Source organism: Dasypus novemcinctus, chromosome 22 (assembly GCF_030445035.2).
Source record: "Dasypus novemcinctus isolate mDasNov1 chromosome 22, mDasNov1.1.hap2, whole genome shotgun sequence".
Taxonomy (NCBI): domain Eukaryota; kingdom Metazoa; phylum Chordata; class Mammalia; order Cingulata; family Dasypodidae; genus Dasypus; species Dasypus novemcinctus.
In genome coordinates, this window is record NC_080694.1 from 42,563,059 (window position 1) to 42,585,628 (window position 22,570).

Below are 22,570 nucleotides of genomic sequence, written 5' to 3' on the forward strand. Positions count from 1 at the left end.
CTTTTTCTTCTTAAAATTTGTTCACCTGTTTCATTGCTGCCTTTAACATGCTACAACAGGGCTAAATTCATGAATCCCAGAGAAAAAAGTTCCCAAACCTTGGATTTCTAAATAAGTACCATGAACCCCATGAAGAACTAAGAGGGAAGACTCAAAGCCCACTAAACAAGAGGTAAACGAGATCACCAGATAAATAAAAAAAAAAAAGGCTTAAAACAGAGTCACCATATTTACAATTCCCATTAAATTACACATAAATAAATATATACAGAGACATGAACACTGATTCCCTTATATAACTGCAAATCGTGTTGCCAGAGAAAGTTCAAGTTGGTCGCTTTACCTTGAAGAGGAAAAACGTCTACAACTGAAGCCAGGACATGGAGCTTCCTGTGTTTTGTGTTCAAGTTTATTCACAATACTGATAAAAATGTCATTATCCTTTTTGCCTCCTTTTTTTTTTAAAGTATTATTATTATGGCTACAATCTGAACTGAAGTGTGTAAGGGAAGGTGGTGATTCAGTCCCATGAAGCTCACAGAATTTTTTTTTTTCATTTTTACTTCCTTTTTTTTTAGAAAAAAAAAAGTTTGTTTTGTGGTGGTGGCTGTGGTCGTCGCCGATTTCTTTTTTTTAAAAAAAAAAAAAAAAAGTTCACCAACTCACGCAGAACCTTTCTGGGCGGGCTTCACGGCCTTGCTCTGTTCCCGGGGGCTCCACGTGAGGGCACCGGGCCGTCGGTGCTGCCGGGGAAGTCGAGGCAGAGGCGCGGCGTCGGCGGCGGCTGCGGCGCCCGCGGGGGGCTGGGGGGCGCGCCGCGGCGGCGGTAGCAGCAGCAGGAGGGGGCGCGGGCGCCGGGGCTGAGGCCGGGGGGGGGGGGGGGGGGCGCCTCACTTTCGGTGCTTCTCCTCTTTGTCGCCGCCCTTGGCGCTGCTGTCCGTGTGGCTGTTGGGGTTGCTGCTGAGGTACATTTTGTCCATGGCCTTGAGGGCCTCGGTGAGATAGTTCTGCAGGGCCGTGACCGCGGCGCACACGGCCGGGCTGCCGAAGCCGTGGGAGATGAGGTTGAAGTGGGTCAGGCAGCTCTGGATGCCCGGCTCCAGGATGGGGTTGGGCCGCGAGTTCCCCAGGGGAGACCGGTCCTGGGCCAGCAGGTCGGTGAACTCTTTGCAGATCTGTCTGAAGCGCAAGGGGCGGAGAGAGACGCGTGAGGCTCCCCCCACCCCGGAGGCGCCACCCCCGACCCCTGGGGCGCGCACCTTCCGGGGACGCCAGGCCTGGGGGTGGCCTCCTGCGGGGAGACGCGGCCACACCTGTGGGTGGCCACCCGGCTCTCCCCTTCATTAAGTACACCCCCCACCGCCCTTCACGAGGGGGCCTGCCTTCTTCCCCCCCCAGCTACCCCCACTTTGCTCCCTCCAACCAAACATCCTAGACACAGGAAAATACCTGGCACGCTGGGACAGAAACAAAGGAGAGTAGAAAGGAGAGGCAGGCAGGAGGAAGAAACACAAGCCCCCCTGTCAATATTAGCTGTCCCTTTCAAAACAGCACAGGGACCCTTCCTCTTCGCCCCACTAGAGACCTCAGCCAGCACCCTGGAGGGGGATTAGCCACTCAGTCACCTCCAAATCAGGCTGTATTAGGACGGAAAGGTAAAACACTGCTTGGGATTATATTGCCTTAAAAAAACAAAAAAAAAAAACAAAAAAAAACAGGCACAATAAGCCTGTTCCTTTGGAATGACTGAGGCTAGTTTTTGGAAAGTATGTGGAAAGGACAGACATTGCCATGTCCCTCTTTTTTCACACACACAATCCTTTAGAGAAAGTGTGGGTATGTGTAATCAGGCGGCCAAGGGAAGAGAAGAAGTTGACATTTCAGAAAGGGGCCTTGACGAGGCAGAAATGCAGGCCCGAGGACAGCTAGCACGCGAGGACTAGCTGGAGCCTTCCAGAGGCAGCAGCAGCCCGGCCTGGGGGTGGGGGAGGGAGAGTGGGGGGCCCTGGCTGGCCCCTTCTCCAAACCAGCTGACGTCCGCAGGCCACAAAGAGTGTCCCGCCCTAGGCCTCAGCCGCTGCCCTCCGGCTCCACGCCCTCCTGTGACATCTACTTTGATAATTAGGGGCTTCCAAACAAGCCTTTTAATTTCCAGAAAACATATCAAAACAGTCATTTTCTTTTCACACACCACCTGGAGAAGCCCATTCAGCCGGGGCACTGATGGGAATATAACTTGGGCCATTTGGAAACCTATTTGACATCTCGCCTGTGGGCTAAAACTTACATGGGGAGGTGGGGCACGTGGCACTTTCCAGGAGGGAGGAGAAAGGAAGGTAAAAAATGGAATAAGGAATTAGGGTTGAAACTAGGACAGCTTGTGGCTTGCACATTTTGCAGGCCACTGCTTAATCTTTGCCCTTGAGACCATATTGATAGGAGACAAAAACTGATACTAGGCAAGCCTGTTAGGCCTTTAGGGATTTGGTTGTGGTGTTTCTGCAACAACCCAGCCACAAATCCCAACTCAGCTTCTATCGAATCCCTACTCCACCCCACCCCCATACACAGTAATTTAAAAGAGAGAGAAAGAGAGAGAGGAGAGAGAGGAGGTGGGGCGAAAGAGGGAAAAGGGAGGACAACTAACAATTTCACTTCTATTTCCCTTTTAAAATAGATCATGGCTTATAAGATTGTGTTGTACCTTCAACATTAGCAACAAAGCTGATTGACACCAGAGGGAAAGAGGAGGAAAAGAAGCTAGACAAGATTTTTGTTTCTCTTGACAATAAGACACAGAGACCCCACCGAGGTAAATGCCTTACTTTGTAGCCAGGAGCATGTTTTTTCTTGTCACTTGCTCATTGGGATCGGAATGTTGTCGGTTGAGAAATTCAGCTACTGCTTTGGCAGGAAATTCGGTTTCACACACGTACCCAAAGTCCCTGGCTAGGTGAACAGCTTCTCCTGGCAAGAGCGCAAGAGGAGGGGCGTGAGTTCAAGAGAATGAAGAGTTGGGTTCAAAACTTAGAAAGGGGTTGGGGGTGGCCAACACATGATCACCAAGCTTCCTCCCCACTCCCAGGTCCCTTATTTTGTTAAACCAGACTTTGAAGAAAACACAAACTACTTCTTTTCGCATTTCGGGCATTTTATTTTCTTCTCTGGTGGATGCATGTAGCAGGAAAAAATGGCCACTGTTCTGGAAGGCCAGAATGATTTGAAAATGTAAATTCCATCCATCACCCTCCAACCCCATCCCCCACCCTGAAGGGTAGCCTCCCAACTCCTCTTTTCAAATATGCCTTGTAACCAACCTCACACCTATCAACACATTCATAAATAATATTCATAATTACTCCGTGAGCTTTTTCTGCAAGCAAACAACTAAGGGTTTAAATTTTAACTTGATCGTGTATAATTATCTGTTCATCCAAAACGATTAACCAAGAGGATTTGAGGGTCACTCCACTGAGTCTGTCTGTGTTGTTGATTTTCGAATCTTTGGTTTTAATTTCCTGAACCAGTTGGTTTTTACTGCAGGGCTTCCTGCCATTAGCTCCAGCTCCGGAAGAACGCATGCGCCAATTAGAGCATCAAAGCCCTCTCCGCAGAGCTTGTTTCCATAAAATGGAGCGGATCACAAACAATAACAGTTCTCCAGAAACTGCCTCCCTGCTACAAGACTCAACCCCCAAGCCCATACACACTCTCGCTCTACACCCTAAACCACCTCTACCATTTTCTTGGCATATAATTCTTTTGGGGGTATGGAGAATGGGTTCTCTGTGTATTGCTATTGTGTTTAATCGAATCTTACTGCAGTTAAGTTACTGGTACCAGACAATTGCTTATTATTTAACAGCTATATAATCATCATCTTTGGCACGACTGACAAATGGAATTTGTAAGACTCCTCCTCAAATCCGTGATTTTAAACATTTTTAAATAATTTACACAGCTAGAAGTTGAATTCAGTTGTAATATATCTCCTCAAATACAAGATTTAAATAAGATAAAATGCCTTCTTTAAATATGAATGCTAGTTTTTTAATCTGCCTGGCAATTTAACTGCTTTTTTTTTCCTTTTAGCATGTCTAAGAGGACACAGACGAAACCACCGGGGACCTGTACTCTCATTCCAAGGCACCCAAACTTAAGCCAGAGCCATTGCAAAAACTTAACAGTAATCCAGAGGAAATAGGAAAGCGAATGGATTCTGTGACACACTGTATCTAGAGCAGGAAGTGAGGGCAGGGTTGGCATTTTGCTTCCAGGGGCTTGGAAGGGTGTGTGTGTGTGTGTGTTTTTAAAAACTGCCATGAGAAACTTTTTGCAATGCTTAATTCTTTTTCTTTTCATACCCAAAGAACCCTGAGTCTAAAATTGCCCACGTTTCTTCATCTCCAGGACAGAAGGACAATTAAACTAGAGATAAGGGAATATATGTTTGGAAAAGAGAAATCTATAAAAGGGCATACAAGCCTGAGCTTTCAGGATGCAGGTCAAGGATTCCCAAATTAATTCAGGAAGTAGTGGTCACACATTTCTCAAACGCAGATGTCAGAATAACTAAAGTGATTTACTGCTGAGCTCTTTAAAGGAGACAGGAACTTGCAGAATCCGCAGTTCTTAAATTTTCACATTGTTTGGGTCAGAAGTGGGCTGAGGAAGGGTAATTTTGTGGTAGAGAGGAAGAGGGAAGCAGAATAGGGAAATATGCAAATAGTTTTTTTGACATGTAAGAATTCCGTTCACTTCTGGCTGTATGCTCTGGAAAGATGAAACTGGCCAAATGACACAAAATACAACCAAACATCTGGCCACTAATCGTATCCATTTTCCCAGAAGATAGTTCCTTTCTAGTCAGCAAGTGGACTAGCTTACCCTCCACTAGTGATGTGAGCAGGGTGACGTTGGCAGCTTTACGTCTGCCTGCCGGCAGGTTTAATCCTATTTTGTCCAGTTTTTCTCTTAAAGATCTTCCTCCATTTTTAGACTTCGCCCTGTTTTCACAAATATATGCAAGAAAGGGTTTTAGAAAACATTGGGTTGATCTGCGTCACATTACAGTCATTGTAAAAGCCCCCTTAAAAATGTACTTTCCAGAAATTGGGAAGTGTGACCAGATGACATTTAAGGCAGGGAATCCTAGGGAGGAACGGTACAGAAAGATCACAGGAGAGAAATGCTTGCTAAACTGCAAAGAACCCCTGTGTTCAGTTATTATTGCAACCCTTATGGCAGGTTGAAAGGTTTTGATTTCCCAGCTTTTCAAAGAAGAACTGCCAACAAACAAACAGCTCCAATCTCAAGGGTTTGAGGTATTTTTGAGTTCAACTGATTTCTGTAAATTTTCCATGTTATTACAATCGCACAAATCCCAACGGGGTCTTTAAATTGTCTTTGCAAGATCTGCTGTTAGGTTGTTCGCAGTAACCAAAGTTATCATCACTCTCACGTTTCTTGCTCTGGCTTTAGCCCCAATGGGAAATTCATTTCACCAGCTGTTTACATGCCATGTCACCAGCCTAACTGGAAATGTCAAGAGCTGATATCAACCTTTAAAATTTCACTGACTTCAGAGATAATGGAGGCGGTTCTAAATAGATGTCTAAATAGACTCCCATAATCAGAAAGTGGTTAAGATAAATTGTTTAAATAAAACAGCAAATTAATTAATTTCAGATTTTATTCCCTACTCAAGCACTCTTTAATTGTGTGGATTAGATTATACTCCCCTAGGTAAACAGTCTCAATATTGGGAATGGGGGAAGGGTAGGAAAAGGCAGAGGGCAGAGAAAAATGTGTCAGTGAAAGATTACAAAGGGAAAGCAAAATAACTGCAAAGGAGGAAGGAAAAGATTAAAACAGATGACGTTAAATCCTTCCAAAAGGGTTTTATAGGCTTTGCAGGGCTATACCCATCAAAGTGGAACCGTGAGTCCATAAATAGGTAGATAAATGAATAAACGTCAGAAGAATGAAGTTCCTGGTCTACTTTCTTGAAAGAAAGGGAGGGAGAGAGGGGGAAATACGATGTAGTTTCAAATTCAACTTCCAGGCCCACCCTCAATCTTTGGGTAGAGAACCCTGAGGATGGAGCCCTCAGCGGGGAGAAGCCTGCCCAGAGGGAGGGTGCTTTACCTGGTTGACCCCTATGAAATCTTATCTAGGAAATTAATCCTTCCGGCCTTGAAGGCTGAGGTAAGAACCCCTGGCCATGTAAGTCTTTGGGACCAACTAAGCGTAATGCTTGGAAACATGCCTTGCACAATGCCTGGCACACATCAGGCCCAAATAAACCGGAGCAATTAAACGCGAGCACCCCAGGCTCGCGGCGGCCGGACGGGAGAAGGCCGTGACCCGGGGCGCGTGCGGACCCGACAGGAAGCCACTGCCTTCCTTCAGTTCAAAGCCGTTCTAGTCAATCCCAATTCAAGGGACGGCCAGATGCCGTTTGACACACTGCACCGTGGAAAAGCAAAGCGAGGAGCCTGAGAGGAACCTCCCCGGAGCGGGCAAGGTGTGCGGGAGGACGGAAAACACAGTGGCACGGCGCCCCGCGGCTGCGGTGGCCGGGACTGAGCCAGCGGCGGAGCGAGCTGCGCGTGCGCGTGGAGGGTCTAAGGGGTGGAGGGAGCCAGGCGAGCCGGCCGCGGCTGCTGGGGCGCGCGCCAGACCCCCGCAGAGCGCAGGCGCGCGCCGCCTCACTCCGCCCTAAACCCCGCCCCCTCGGTTCTCCTCCCTACGTCCCGCCCCCTTTTTTTTTTCCCCGCGAAGGGAGGGCAGCGAAGCGAGACCCTTCGGCGTCGCCGGCCGGGCGCAGGCGCAGTGTATGTGCCGGGCGCGGGGCGGGTGGGGCCGGCCTCACCTCCGCAGCACGCCGCCCAGCAGCGACGCGTTGAGACACTCGGGCGGGGAGAGGCGCCGCTGCACTTCCGCCACCGTGACCTTGTACTTCGAGGTGGAGCTGAGCAGCGAGAGGCGACCCGGAACTGAACAGAAGACTTCGTTGGGGTTCACCACGCCGCCGAAGAGGTTGTCCTTGTTAATAGGGATGGCGGAGACGGCGTTGCTGTTGGATTTGGACAGGGACACGGGGCCTGCGGAGACAGACGGCGAAGCCTTGTGTGGGCGCCGAGGGTCCCCCAAATCCTCGCCCATTCTGGCCCTCGTCCCGGCAGGGCCGGCTCCCAGGCTCCGCAGGCCCTGCTTTTCTTCCCTTCCATCTCTGAAATCCTATAGCCCCCCTTCCCGCGTTCCCATCCCGGGGATCGAGCCCCTGCCCCTCGACGCGCCTCACCGGACGGCCGGGGAATATCGCATTCCCCCCACCCGGCCCCCATTCCAGGCCCGCGTTCCTGCTTTGACCCTTTGTCACGAACGGTGGTGTCTGGAGGTGGATGGTGAAATTGTGACCATCCGAGGAGAGCCGGCCAAGGTGCTGCAGCACGCGGTTAGGGTGCAGGGGAAGCGGTTACATTTGTAAGCCGAGAGCAAGTTACGGTTACTTTGGGGAGTTTGTGGGGGTGAGGTGGTTAGTGCCAGGGAGCAGTTGTTTCCAAGACCAGTAATTAGAATGAGGCGAGAATTTAAATGGCTGAAGCAGCCGGCAAGTGAGCATTTCAGTTAAGGCACCAAGCTGGAGAGCCGTGGATTCTGTTGTCTCACGCCCACACGCCCCATCCTTTTGATAAACAGGCCCTTTGCGACGTTCACTTTTAAAAATGACTCAGGTTTTGGGGACCTATTCCAAGCCCAAGTTCGAACTGGGGGGAGTGGAGATGAAGAACAAACAGGCGTGCTCTAGCAATGTTCCCTTTTGTTGACCAAGTATTTAACAGTCCCTCTCCGCTTAAGCTCCTTTATTGAGAAGGGGGCAGGATATACTCTTTCTAGTTAAAAAGCATAGCCTTTTCATTGTCGGGCCCTCCATTGTTAGAAAAAAAATCCAAAGCCAGCAGGAAGTGTACTGATGCATTACATTTCTTAACACCAATGTAATTCAGATGCATTCACGACCATTTAAGTACAGTATGCATTTGTATTTTTAAATTCCACATGGAGACATAATAATATGCACACATTCTCATCACAGCGCTCCTCCCTTACGCGTTCTTTAAAGGGGATATGCCAGACTGGGGGGGGGGGGGGGGACGACACGTTCTCTAGGTTTTGGATAGATCACTTGTGACATTAATAGCTCTGGGGAGGCTAATAGAGACAATAGGAGTTAAACGAACTCTTGAGAGATTACTAATAAAAGAGCCAATTATCATGTCGACTTGGAAAGAGCATCTCTTAAGATTTATCCCTTGCACATCTAATTTGACGTGACAAAGACTTCACAGATGCAAAAAATGAAACTTTAAACTAGCTAACAATATACTGATTGGGGTTAGAAATGAGAACAGTTTTATATAGCATCGTCCTCTGGTGGTGCCTAGAATCCTGAAATGTAACATTGCCACCATAACAAAAAAAAAAAAAAGCTTCTACCGAGAGTGAATAGCATTTAAACCAGTAAACTTTATTTCCACTCTCCAGAGACAAGTTAAAAATCCATCGAGTCACTTTACACGTTTTCTATCAAATTCTGCTCTGAACAAACAGAATAGTCCTGACATCTTCAGACTAGAGATGCTAATTCTAACCACAAGCCAAGTTTTTGTTAACCTAATTCACAAAGTTTAAAAATCCTTAAACTGATAAAACCAACAAGAAACTAAATTGAAGAATCTGAAACTTCTTTCCCCCCACTGCTAAGGACAGCTATGTCTTTTTATCACCTGTACTTATTTTAATATTAAATTGTTCGCACCATTTTATTATTATACATTTCTTTACACTCCTAAACCGTTGCAAAATTGAAATGCCCCTTCCAAATCAGTCCAAATATTGCCCATTTCTTGTGTTTGTCCAGATATCGAGCCAAATTAAATGGCCAAATCGTGAATCAAAACGAACCTAGCCTGTTGCCACTGTAACATGGAGAAAGCCAATCGTTTAAGCACTGCTCTTCTTCAATGCCTGTTTGCTAATTCTGAGCCTTTAGGAAATCCTTTTTGAAAAAAAAAAAAAAATACAGCCCTGCAAGTTCTTTTAAATAGCATTGTGCCTGTAAGGACATGCTTGGAATGCAGAAGGAAACAGCTTACCTTTCTTAATTACAGTTTGATCTGGGATGTTAATACCGGGGTCTTCTACATGCTGCAACAAAAGGATACACAGGGATGTAAGTGTATAATCAAAACAAAAGGAAATGAATATTCCGTGTAAGATGCAGGGAGGGGAAAGTGTAGAATCGAAATTCACCCTCTCATACACTGACATTTATATATAAACACCTCATCTTGGCTTATTGGAATTGGGGACATTGCAACTCAAAAGGTTTCACTGCTCACCCACGCCATTTTCTCCCCATACCCAATCCCAGCAAACATCCACGTTTGAAGGGGGTTGGGGCCAAGGAATAAAACTTTCTTTGGAAATTAAATCAAGTTTTGGAGCACCTAATCTTTCCCAGGAGTCAGTTCAACCTTTAAAAAGGCACCTAAGCTTTAGTTTGGCACCTCAGCGTCTTCGGACTTTGGAAATTCTAGTGTTCAGGCCTCAAAAGCTGGAGAAGCACAATAGAAATAACAGAGGCGCATTGGAAATGTTTTAAGTATGAGGCTAAAAAGCTAACGCATATATACACCTTATGGAAAACGAGAAAGAAAAAGAATTAAAAAAACATTTCTGCCTAAACTGAGTCTCAGACAAGAATACGAAACGATTAAAACACACACACATACACACAATGTTTGAGGTTGCTTTCCTGTTGTCCCACAGCAGATTTGTTATTGGCGTGGCATTTTTTTTTTCCTTTACAGATGGATGTGTATACGTGTGTGTGCTAGAGTCGAAACGTGATTAGAAAGTAAAATGAAATCATGTTTTCTAATGCAGAAACTGACAGGCAATATAATGTCTGGCTGTGTTTACAAATTAGCACCAGGGCTGCTGAGATAGAAGATTTCGCAATCGTTACCAAACACAGGCATTACCATTTAAAAAACTATTACTTCCTTCTCTAGTCTTTGTCCAACAATAATACTGATTCGAACATTTTCCATTCTGTCTTGGATTTATGCTCCTGTTAATTGTGCCTGATCGCAATGATTCCGGGTGGATGGTACTAAGTTGCTTTATTACAGGTTTTATTATACTCAATGCTCTCATTTGTAACTTGCCTAAAGTGCTTCTGGATTTAAGTATAATTAAATTGAGAAATGTTCAGAAATGACTACTGCTGCAGTTCTTGTGTTTTAACTATATGGGGAAATATGATCCCTTTACGCATGCACCCTAAACCCATAAAGTAAATGTAGTGTGGCATAATACTTTTATTTGTGTTATTTCTAGACCTTGTCCATACAGGGAAGACTGTTAAGTTTAAAATCCCACTGAGATATTAATGATTAAATAATTTTCACCACCAACTTGATTTTCTTAAATATTCAGTAGTATTCTTATTAAAGGTTAACTGTTGCAGCGATGAGAAAATTGGAAACAACCCTTTTCCTGACCCAAATTCCTTTGAAAGAACTTTTTCTTAAAAGGGGGGAGGGGGAAGAGGAAAGAGCAGCAACTGTGTGCTTCCTTCGTTTTATTTGCTCTTTTGGTTAATTTCTCCTAACGAACCAATTTCACCACAAAGAGTGACCATACAGGTGTTAAGAATTTACACCAACCACCTTGGAATTTTCACAAAGTAGAGCAAATCTAATCCACACTAGTTCCAAAACCTTATTTTGCAATTCAAATATTTCCAAGATCAGGCAAGGAAAAGGATTCAAGTGACTCCTTTGGGAAGGGAATCTAAAATAACTTCCAGTTTAAAAAGAAACAAAAAAGTTATTTTCTAAACTATTACTCCTCTGATATTTTACTTCAAAAAACTAAAGCACTGCTAAGTATTAGTGTCTAAAAACACATAAATATGAACACATACCACAACGCATACTAAACCCTCCACCTGGGATCAAGCGCCTGCTTGCCTGCTTTCCTGTTTTCCATACAAGGTTGCTAAACATAACCAACAAATTTCAGTGATTAACTGGGCCAAGTGAGAGGTGTAATAAATTTTCTATTTGCCTATGGAACTTAAATAATGTTTTAAATTCACCAAGCAAGAAGGTAAGTTCATCTGACCATTTTCCTTGCAGTCTAATGCAGTAATCATTAAACTGTCAACGGACATACTGCTGCAATATTTGATGTAGTAATTTGAAATAGCATTTTAGCAAAAATCACATCCAGATACATTTCCTCTCCAAAGAAAAGCAGCTTTAACAGAAGCTTTTACAGCTTTAATAAAATTATTGGCTTGTCCTAATTCCATTTCAGGAAGGTTGTGAGGCAACCATAAATACAGAGAATTGAAACAGAGATGCTGGTTTAAATTTAATTTCAGAAAGTATTTTCAAATTATCAATAGCCTGGTTTGCATTGTAAATAGTAAATGTGCTAATGCCATGCTTATTTAAAAATCATTTAAAACTGCATTTATTGATAACTGAATTAGAACTCAAATAATGTATTACCCAATAGTCTCAAAACATTTAATTTAATATGGGGTGTAGCAGGTTCTGATAGGCGCTGGGAATCCAGCTAATGATTTATGAGGTCACCGTTTAGCACCCCTAGGAAGAGAAGGCAGCGTTTTAATGTCCCTCCGCTCGGATTTGCTACTTACTTTTCTTTAATCAAGATAGGGTGAACACACAACTTTGGGGTTTTACTAGTGCTTATAAAATCCGGTAAAAATGATTTTCTTAGCAAGTCTTCACACTTTTTTTTTTTTTAATCGCCAGCGCATTTAATGAGCTCTTTCGGTTGAATTTAACATCGTTCCCAGGACAGGGGGAAAATCCCTAACGCCAGCCCAGCGGTGGCGTTGGATCCTCTCCCCTTCGAAGCGGCTTACTGCCGTCGAGCGGGGAAGATCCTGCGGCTGGGGGTGACGTCCGCCTGATTTATTCCTGGGTTGGCGAGACGGTAACGCAGGCATTGTTTGAGCCAGCCTGCGAACCATTGTTCTGGGGCAGAACTCGCCACTACTTTTCACATTTTAAAATCTCGGTTGTCTCTATCCTCACAGCACCCCCCCCCCCCCAAATAAATAAATAAAAGGAGACCCCCGGGCCCCACGGGTTCCGCGTCCCGGTCCTTCCCCGCGGGCTGGGCGCGCTCCCCCCCGCGCCGCGCGCGCGGCCTCTTACCGGGACGTCCTCGATGGCGTGAGGTAAGGAGTGCAGCGGGAGGTCGCCCAGGCCCGAGCCGAGCCCGTGCGGGCCGTGCAGGAGGTCCTCGTGCCGCCGGAAGTCCCTGCGAGGATCCAGGCCCGACAGCTGGTGGGGCAGCCCCCGGTGCGTGTGCAGGAGCCCCGACTCCTGGCTCTGCCTTTGGCCGGGCCAGCCCGGGTGCTGCGGCTGCGGCTGGGCGTGCAGGGGGTTCAGGCTGTAGGGGTCGTTGACGTGGGAGTAAGGATCTTGCGACTGGGGGTAGATGGGCTGGTAGGGCGGGGGGAAGTAGGGGGGCTGGAAGTCGGCATTGGGGGTGTGGGACAGCGGCGGGGCGCTCGTGTAGGGAGATTGACCTACAGTGCCCAGCTGGGGCAACCGCGCCGTCCCGTTGCTGGTGCCGTCGTGACGGTCCTAGGAGAGGGCGAGAAGAAGGGGGACAAGTCAGGCGCCGGGCCCGAGCTGTCGACTTGACATCCAGCCGCAAGCCGGCGTGGGGAGCCTCCCGCTCCTGGCCGCAGGCCGCCGAAGGAAAGCAGCTCCAAGTGGTTCATTTCGGAAAGTAAAACGGCCCTTGCAGACACGCACGGGAAATCGAGCTTGCAATCGTGGCGGGCACTCTCCTTAGGCGTTTCTTTCAAAGGGGGAAAAAAGATAGAGCCAGGCTTCCCGGCTGAGAGTCCTTCGAGCCGCAGCGTGAAACCTCCCTTAAGCAAAATTAAAATGCCTAGTACATATTAAACAGCAGAAAAGGCCTTTTCTGCCTCCCTCCCCCCAATTTGAACCTGCCTGCCTTTGCGTTATTGTTTACCCTGTTCCAGTTATTTGGAAGGAGAAAAATCTAAAACGTTCGAAGACTGGTCCATTTCATGCCTATTTAAATAGAAACATGTTTCGCAAAGGGGTTGTAACGAACACACGCGTTTAAATGACCGGCTTAAAGAAGGTTTTTAACGGTAGGATCGGGGTCTGTCTTTTCCTCTTCCTCAGTTAAGAACCTTTTCCTCGACAGGGTCGATTCTGATACGGATTGGGGGTGCGTAAGGTTTAAAAGATTCAGTCTTATTAGGTATAAAAGCCAGAGGTGCACCCCGGGGCGGATTCCCCCGCCCCTTCCACCCCAAGCCCCAAAGGGCAAAAGAAACGCCTGACTCTAGGCTCCTCTTTTGCAATTCGCTTGCAAAAGAGTTGATTCCAGGGAATGTGAATTCTGAGAGGGTCAGCCCCGGGCCCCGAGTGTAGGGGGCACACTGGGCTGCGTTTTTCCTGCACCCGGATTAAGCATCAAATGTTGAAAACATCTCGGGCACAAGTGAAGATGCAAGGAAATAAAGCTGAACGTGGAGAGAAACACGCCTTGGGAAGCAGCAGCGAGGTGGGTCTGCGCGCGGGGGAGGCCGAGCCCAGGGACAATGCATTCGATTTAGGGACGGGAGAAGAGGTAGCGAAAGGAGGGAGGAGGAGAATGCAAATAGAAAAGGGGTGCCCTAAAAGAAACCTGGGCGGGAAACCCGGGGTCTCGGGCAGCTCTCTGCCGCACCAAGTCTCCCGAGTAGAATTCCTTAGGAAACAGGGATGGGGGTGGGGGTGGGACTCACCATAGCTGAAAAACTGTGAACTAACATCTGCGAAGAGTCTGGGGTAACGAGTCAGGGTGGAAAAAAAAACCAAGCAAGCCCGGAGAGCCCGGCTGCCCCGCCGCCCGAGCGCGCCCCACACAAAAGGCGCCCAGAGCCCCGCGCCACCCAGGACCGAGTCACGGCGCCGAGGCTCCGCCGAGCGCGGGAGCCCCGCTCGCATCCATCCGAACTTGAACCACGATGCGCGCGGCGCCTTCAGCTGGTCGAACCCACGGTCTCTATCCTGCCGCGATAGGTTCTGATTCAAAGTTCTTTGGAAAAAAAATGAAAAGAAAAAACCCAAAAAGGAAAAAAGAAAAAAAAAAAGTGTGTGTGTGTGTGCGTGCGAGTGCGTGCGTGTTCCTTAATCCGTGTCTCCCCCTTTTCTTAGCGGCGGCTTCGCTTGAGCTTCTAATAACCGCGCCGGGCAGCGTTCCTGGAGCCTCCTAATAGCAGATATTCATGACTATTAATATTACACGAATACTTAATAAGGGAAGAATGCCTGGAAATCGAGCGTGAAGCAGAGAGGCAACTCGCGCCGGAGCCGGCTCTCAATGCAGTCCATTGACGGGAGCCTCAGTGTAGCAAATCGGAGGTGGGGAGAGCGAGCGCGGGAGACAAAAAGCGGGCGAGAGAGGGAGCGGGCGAGCGCGCGGGGGGCCGCGGCGCGGCGGCTGGCGAATCACAGGGAAGGGGCAACATTTTAAAAGGTTGCAGGGCATGCAAAAGTGAAAGAGAAAGAGGGAGCGGAGGAGACCGAGGGAGAGCGGAGAGGGAGGATGTGTCTGCGTGCGTGTGTGAGAAAGAAAGTGTGGGCGAGGGCGAGGAGCCGGAGTGGGGAGAGGGAGGGAGGGAAGGAGGGAGAGCCCGAGAGGAGGAAGGGAGGGCAAGAGGGAGCAGGGGGGAGGGGGGAGGGGGCCGGGCCCGAGCGCTCGGAGGGGGAGGCCGGGAAGGGGGGGAGGGGGAGAGGAAGCGAGCGAGGACAATCAGACCCAAAAGGCTGGCGCAGACCTCGGGCCGCCGAGGGGGCCGTGCGTCGCCGGCAGGAGGTGCTGGGGACCGGGGCCAGGCGCTCCTCGGGCTCCGGGCGCCGGGGACGCTGCCCAGCCTTCTCCGGCCGCGGGCTCCGGCGCTCCGCAGCCCGGCCGGGGACTCGGGACTCGGCTGCCAGCGGCCGCGCGGCTCCTCCATGGCTCGGCGCCCCACCCGAGACCGGCCCGCCGGCTCCACGGTCCCTGGGCCCCGCGACGTCCCTCGCTTCGCCGCCCGCCGTCTGCGGGGCCGGGGCTCGGGGAGGGCGAGCCGGGGCCGCCACTCCGGGCGCGCAGAGACGCCAGGCGGCCCAGCGCGGGCGCCGCTGGCTCGGGCTCCGGCTCCCCGGCGCAAACCCGTCGGACCGGCCGTGCCACTCCCGCCGCCGCCTCCCCAGATGACATGGCTCGTCCGCCCGGTGCGGCCGTAGCCGCCGCCAGTCCGCCCGCCGGGTTGTCGGGACAAGCGGCACTCGGCCTCCTGCGTGTCTCTGCAGCGCCCCGCGCGCGTAATCAGACCGCCCCAAGCCGGCTCCGAAACCCGACGTCCCAGCTCGGGCGCTCGCCCCGCCGCCGCCACCAAAGTTGTTAAAACCGCCCTCATTTCCATGTATCTTCTCCTCCCTCTCCGGGCTCATCTCTCTGGGCCTCTCTCGCGCCCCGTGGGGTCTCTCCGGGGGTGCGGGTGCACCCCCAGCGCTTGGCTGACTCTCGAACCCCGCCCGCAGAACGCGCCCACACCTCGAGCTGGGTGTCAGTCTCTGCCAAGGTGAATGTCCGAGGCGCGGACGCGGCAATTCCTCCTAGGAGACTGCGGGGCCGTTTTACCCCGACCTGTCTGCAAAGGCCCCCTTCAGTCCCGAAAACAAAGCTGGCTGGTCCCTGCGCCCTCTCCCCGCGCGCTGCCGGAGTTCCCAGAGAAACGCCGGTCCCCGCGGATCGTCCACCCCGTGCCCCATCCCCTGGGGAGGGGGTGGGGGCAAAATGGAGGGCTCCGGAAAGGAGAAAGGTTTCAAGAAACAAAGATTTAATATAGTCTCCAGAAAGGGGAGGGAGGAGGGAGGAGGGAGCGGGTGCCACATCCTTCACTTGAAAACAAGACCCCCATGGCTCAGCAAGCACACATCTTTCCGCGTGACATTCCCAGCTCCAAATGCAAGAAAGGAAAGGAAAGAAAGAAGAAAAAAATAGCAAAGCCGGGGCCGCCACCTTATTTATTTAGGTAATCTTCCTGCGGTTCACCTCCCCCCACTCGCGCGTGACTCATCGGCGCGTTGCTGTGGGAGCTGTAAGGGAGGTTAAGGCAGCAGCCGCCAGGCCTGTTCCCAGCGCCTCCCGCAGGCGGGCCGGTCGCGCTGGGGCCTCCCCGACCGCCCCAGGAAGTCGGGCCCCGAGGACCCTGTATTTTAAAACGGGTTCCAAAGTGGCGCGCTCTACCGGCCCGGCAGGCTCCCGGCACCAGAGGCCGTAGGAAGCCGCGCAGGATTCCCACGGTCACGCAGCCCGGGGCAGGGCGAGTGCTGGCGCCCTTGCGCTGGGACCTGGAGGCCCGCGGGATCCGCGTTGCGCCACCCTCCCCCCACCATACACACACACTGTAGGGTGCGCGGACCCTGCCGTTCAGCGGGGGGCAGCTGCTGAGAACTTCTCCTATAACAGAGGATCTGGAGCGAGCCCCGCCGGCGGGACGACCGCTCTCAAATCGAGCCCGCCCGTGGGGAGGTTCAACTCAGAATAAAGAACCTTCCCCAAATCGAAGAGAGCCTCTTTAGGAAGGAGAAAGCAAAGAAGGAAGCACAGAAAGACGGAAGGAAGAGAGGGCTGGAGGAAGGAAAAGAGGGAGGGAGAATATTGAAGATCAGAGAGGAAGTTCAAGAGGGAAAAGGATTTTCTCTTCCCTTTCTCTTTCTGGTGCCTGGGTCCCCGGAATCCCGCTGGAGGGGATGCGCGCGATGCAAGGCGCGTGCCCAAATGCCAGCAATTGCTTCAACAACCTGGGGCACAGCAACTCTTAAGCGCAGTTAAAATTGGTCAGAAGAGGGGGGGTGGGGAGTGGGGCGCCGGCTTTGAAAGAAGGGAGCGACCGCGTCCTGCCTCTGTCGGTCCGGCTTCTCCCCGGGGTTCTTCGGGCGAATCGGAGGGGCGGGCGCTGCGCTGGGGAAAGTTTGTCCCACCCGCGTTTCGCAGCTGGCTGCGAGCGGAGGAGGAGGAGCGGAAAGGGTGAGCTCGGAACCAGCAGCCGCGTGGATAACTGGGCCGGCGCCGCGCTTACCTCGCAGTCCTCGTACTTGATATTATCCGTCAGTTTCCAAAGCATTTTCATGGATCGGCGTGAGCGGAGTTGTCCCTCTATGCCTCGCACCCAAGTGGAGCTACTCTCTGGGTAAGCGCAAAGTGCCGGCTGCGGGCGGTGAGAGCAGGAGGAGGAGGAGGAGGAGGGCGAGGAGGAGGAGGAGAAGGGCGAGGAGGAGGAGGAGGAGGAGGCGAGAAGGGAGAGCGCTCCCGTGTGCGCTCGGAGATCTCCCTCTAATGGTAGAAACTTTTCCCTTTTCCAGCTCTTTACCAACAGCCTAATCGCCTCATTAGCATATCAACAATAGTCCAATTGCTCGCCAGCACCGCAACCTGCCGCCGGCCGCGCAGACCCAGGTATTAAGGCCTCCGCTAGTCGCGAACTTCCTCCCAGAGCGCAAGCCAGCCAGCGAGCTCAAGAAACCGTCTCGGAGCCCCGCCGCGCGCCCCTGCCCAGCGCCCCGCGCCCCCCAATGGCGCCCCACCCGCGTCCCTCGCTCCGTATTGCCTCCTCGTCTGAGAGTCCCTCTGCACAATCCGCGCAGCGCAGAGTCCCAGAGGCCCCGCCCGGGCTCCGACTTCCAGCTCCTCTCCCCCATCTTCGCCGCCACTGTCGCCTCTGCCCTTTCGGGTCCCTTCCAGTTTTACCGGAAATTATTATTCCTTTCGCAATGAAATATAACCCCCCAACCAAGCCCGGCGTAGTCACTCCAGGACTTTTGCCCAACAGGAATTCGCCTCTGCTGATGGCAACTGCCACCTCGGGCCACAGCGCCCTGGGAGTTTTATTGGCCTTGCACTTTTCCCCCAGATTGGAGATTTTGCTAAACGGCTCCAGTCGTTCTGCTGGGCTTTGCGAGCGCTTAATTGCGGCGCGTGTAAAATAAAAGTTGTGTCCTGAAGAAGTTACTTGACAGTTCCTAGGGTTAAATGTCTCCTCCCGTTTGTATGAAGCAAAGGCCGACTGGCAATGAGAGTAGGTGTTCTGGCTAAGGATTTCCTAGGGGCGATATCGACTAGACTCCAGTGGAGACGCACAGCCTCGTCTGGATTTGAGCCGAAACACAGACAAGACGTGTGTGCATCTGTATGTCTAGATGCCGTGCATCAAAATAAATCACTGGGAATCAGTTCTTCGCTATGCTAATCTGCTCCGGTTTTCCCAAGATCCCCCATTTTTAATTAAAGCAGGGAGGGTTCCTGCATGATTTGGTGAAGTTTCTAATGCGGGCGCGCTCGCGGCGCAGTGCGGGGCTGACGCGGAACCCCGAGGTCCGCGCGCTCGCCCCACCCCCTCCAGGTTGCCAGGCCAGGCTCTCCCGCTCCACGCGCTGGCCTGCTCGCTCCATCGGGGCTTTTTTTTTTTTTTTAATCTCTTTTAGTGAATACTTTTTTAAAAGATAGAAAGACCTAAGGTGATCCTTCGAAATACAAGGGAATTAATTAATTTCTCTGGCTGAGCTTTCCCATTTGTTCCCCAAACACGTTTCTGTCTGTCATCTCCTTCTTAAATGCCGCAAAGTGCCCCCCACGCACCCCCATAACAGTACGTCTGGCCTCAAAGCTGCTAGACTAACGACCTGGGCCCGATTTCCACAAACCTCCAGGCCTCCGGGTTTCCGCAGTGAGTTCCCGCAGAGAGGGGTGGGGACGCCCTAACAGGTGGAGGGGAGGCGAGAGGAGGGAGGCCAGCCCCCTCTCCAGAGCTGCGGGAGGTCAGTTCTCCCTGGAGAGGACCTTAGCAAATCCCCCAAGCCAGGCGGAGGAGGCCGGAGGAGGCCCCCAAGAGGCCAGGGAGGAGGCCAGAGCCGGGAGGGGGTTCGGAGCCGCCAGGAGGCCCTTTCGACGCCCTGAGCGCGCCCGGGGTCCTCTTCGTCCCCCGGACACGAGTCCTTATCCTAGGGCTGCCTGCGGCTCCGCGCCGCACTTCGCCCAAAAAGTGATCAGCTTCTAGCGCTAGCACCCGGTGTCCCCCGGGGGCTGCGGGGAGCCCGCCCCGCCACTCCACCGCTTGGAATCAGGAGCTGGGCCGCGGGGAGCGACGCCACCTTCCCCGCAGCGGCCGCAGCCCGGCGAGATCTGTAGGCCTAGGCCTGCGAGCGCCGGCTTTACACCCGCCGGCGCCGCCACTGTACGCCTAAAGGGAGCTCTAAGTGCCTTTCTTTCATTTGGGGGGCTGGGAAGGCCCGAAGGCCCTGCGTTCCCCCTCCTACCCCCAAGCCCGGCGCCCGGCACCCCGCAGATTTCCGGCTCCGCACCCGCCGGGACTGCTAAATGGTGGCTGTCCTCCCGCCGACGACGCCACGCAGGTGCCGACTGGGGCCTGCCCGGCCCGCGCCGCCGCCCGCGGGGTGCGCGCCGAAGAAAGGCCCGGCCGAGAGCCGGTGTCGCCCCTGCAGCCAGCCGGGCCGCGAGTGTTTGAGCGTCATTACCACGACAAGTCGCTTCATTGCATGTCAATGCTCCAGCCGCGCCGGGGGGGTAGGGACGGGGAGGGGGAGGGGCAGGCCGGACGCCGGGGCGTGGAGTGTCTGTGCGACGGACGGGGACGTTAACAGAAGGGAGTTTCTCCGGTTGTCACCACCCAGTGAAACCGGGGAGCCCAATAGCCTGAGCCCGGCTGATCCGGACCCCTCGGGGCCCCAAATCTACTCGCCCCGCCCGAGATCCAGGCCTCCCGCCACTTGCCAAACTGTGAGCCCGCAGGAGCCCGGCCGCCAGGTCTCTTCTCCCGTCTGCAGGCGGGGATCGCGCTGCTTCCAGCCCCAGCCGGACCTTCGGGGCCCAGAGGCGGCCGAACCACGGCAGCGGGAGCCTCCTCGCCGTCCCGGAATTCTGCGGCGCGCTTTGCGGGGTGCTGGAGAAGGAAACCCCACTCCCCAGAGCTCCACCAAAGGCTCCCCCACTCCTCAGCCCCCAGAGAAGAGTTAAGGAAGTGCTGTGCGGCCCACACTGGCGAGGCCGGGAAAGGGATGGATTCCCAGGAGTTGGGTTTGGTGCAGCTTTTGTTACTCGAACTTGGGGGTTAAATTGCATATAGTGGGATCAATTGGGGGCGTGTGTGTCAAAAGATCACTCTTAATAATAACAGGGGAAGAAATACAAAGTGCAAAACGCCTCGGTTTCTCCAACTGCAGAAAATGTCGTGAAGGTGGGATTTCTCTGAAGCTTACTTTCAGTGCTCTCAATCAGGAGCAAGTGAAAGAACTTGCCGCAAAAGGAGCAAGGACTTGATTTTTCTTGGGGAAGTTCGAGGCGCTTCCCATCCGAAGGCTCGGCTAGCCCGCCAGGCTTTGGGGCACACAGTATCTGGTCCTAACCAGGTCTCACTTGGCTCGGGCGAAAAGAAGGCCCCGCGGTTCCGATGATGAAATCAGCGAAAGGGAGAGGCTGCTAGTCTCATCAGCCTGGTCAGAGCCGCCCTCGCTCCCGTAGGGAAACGTCTGGAAGGTGGAAGGGGAGCGCCGGAGGAATGCACCGTAGCCGGGGTCCAGTCCCGGGCGCAGGGAGGGCAGGCTCCGGAGCGCAGCCGGCCGCGACGTGCCCGCGGCCTAGTAGAACCAAGCTTGGCGGGCGTTGGTTTTTGGCAAACTCGCGACCCTCTGCGTCATCATCCACCCTTTCCCACCACCCCGATCCTTTTACCCCCCAATCGCCGCCCCGGCGCGGAAAACCAGCTCCAGTAGCGAGACTGCGGGGCGAAACTTCGCGCAAACTCTTCGAAGTATCTCCCCAAGGGACACTCTCGCCGCCGCGCCGCGACCAATCCGACACCTTAACACTTTCCACACCCCCTGGGTCCCCAGAACCCGGGGGCGCGGGGATACCGAGAGAGAGAGGTGCACCCGGACCCCATGCGGACGCGAAGTCTTGGGGTCTGGGCAAGGCCCCAAATGGAGGCAGGAAGCAGGGCACCTCCTTGTGCTCAACGCCCCGAACCCCCTCCCCGCCTCCTAAATTAGTCATCCACCAAAGTTTCTACTGGGGGGGGGCGGCTTCAGTGCAAACCACAAGTGACCCCCCGGGGCCACCTGTGGAGCGTGCGCCCGACTTTCCCGAGTGCCGCGGCCGCCGCCTGCGCTCCTTTTCTTCCTGTCCTCCCTCTCCCCTGGGAGCGCTCCTGGGCGCAGCCCTGCTAGGCGCTCTTGCCCTACGACTCCCCTGCCCAGGGCCATGGCTTCCCCTCCGCCTCCCCCTCCCGGCCCCCTCCCCCGCCCCACCCCCGCCCACCTCAGCCTAAGCCGAGGCAAACCCCCGTACCTGCCAGTCTCCCATTTTGGCAAGTAGGGACATCGCGGCTCCGCGCTCCTGGCGACCGATCCCCGCCGGGCATGGGCTGGAGGGCTCGGCCGGGCCCGCTCCCTGGAATCGCTTAGGCAAATCCTCCTTTTTTTACCTGCTCACCAACATCTCACCTGGTCATAAAGAGCTGGGTTGCTACCTGCCGACGCATGCGCGCTGGCCCAGGAATTCACTCCGCCAGCCCCAGGTCCCAGCGCCTCGCGGAGCTGACCTGGGAAGTGATGGATTTATAGCCGCGGCAATCTCGCCATCAGCTCCTGCTTTTTCCCAACAGCCCCAACCCGCTTTCCCGGTCAGTCCCTGGCGGGGAGGCGAGGCGGACTGCCTGCTGAGGTGTGCGGGGCGCCTTAGGAGTGTGGAGTGTGAGCTCGGGCTGGAGCGGTGGGGGCAGCTGTATGCTCATCCAGGGCTCCCTTCCTCCTCGGAACTTCGGGGCCGGGGGAATCGCCACCCCCACCCCCCCTCCGGGGGAGAAGGGACAGGGCCCAGTGACCTGTCGGATCCGAGAGGCCCTGCGCACCTGAACGCGCAAGGTGGGACGCAGCCCGGGGTCGGGCCTCCCCACAGGCCGAGGTTCAGGTTTCGCCGCTGCGACTCTGCCACCCCCAGGGCCACTGCAGCGTCGGATCCCAGGTCCAAGTGTCACTCCGTAGGTGAAGACGACTGCGATTTGGTTTCGTGTCTACGTTTACTCTCCTCCCACTGCAGGAAGCCCAAAATCCGCGCACACTCGCTACCTTCATGCACCCACGCTCTTACACACTCATGCACCTACACGTGCGTTTAAGCTCCACCTCCTCTCCCTTCTTTCACAACTCCCCGCCTCTCCCGCTCTCCTCTATGGCTCCCCAGCTCTTTAATCTTTTGCACTAAAAACTTTTTAAAGGGAGAATGGGGGCGTTGGTGGCTGGGGGGTGGCCAAGTGAGGTTTGGGTTTGTTTTCTCAGGACAGATAAAATCGCTCCAGTGATTTCACCGCTGAGTCTAATTAGAAGGGAGTTTTAAGAGAAGCCACAGGATGGGGCTCCGGAGG

General features: G+C 53.1%; 1 protein-coding gene across 6 annotated transcripts; it reads right to left on the bottom strand.

Annotated features, from left to right (window-relative positions):
• Nucleotides 1-882: 882 nt before the first annotated feature.
• On the bottom strand, nt 883-22,187 carry TFAP2A (transcription factor AP-2 alpha). Of its 6 annotated transcripts, XM_058285210.2 has the most exons (9): nt 22,058-22,187; nt 21,496-21,748; nt 12,647-12,704; nt 12,270-12,507; nt 9,162-9,213; nt 6,875-7,106; nt 4,888-5,006; nt 2,826-2,967; nt 883-1,179 (listed from the first exon to the last, which is right to left on the bottom strand). In XM_058285210.2, exons 2-9 carry the CDS (start codon nt 21,566-21,568, stop codon nt 891-893), a joined length of 1,203 nt encoding a protein of 400 aa, XP_058141193.1. In that variant the 5' UTR covers nt 21,569-21,748; nt 22,058-22,187; the 3' UTR covers nt 883-890. The 6 variants fall into 6 exon arrangements, with proteins under 6 accessions (XP_058141193.1, XP_058141192.1, XP_012374452.1 ...); XM_058285209.2 differs by having other exon boundaries at nt 12,270-12,704; XM_012518998.4 differs by lacking the exons at nt 21,496-21,748; nt 22,058-22,187 and adding an exon at nt 13,889-14,763.
• Between the last annotated feature and the right edge of the window lie 383 nt (nt 22,188-22,570).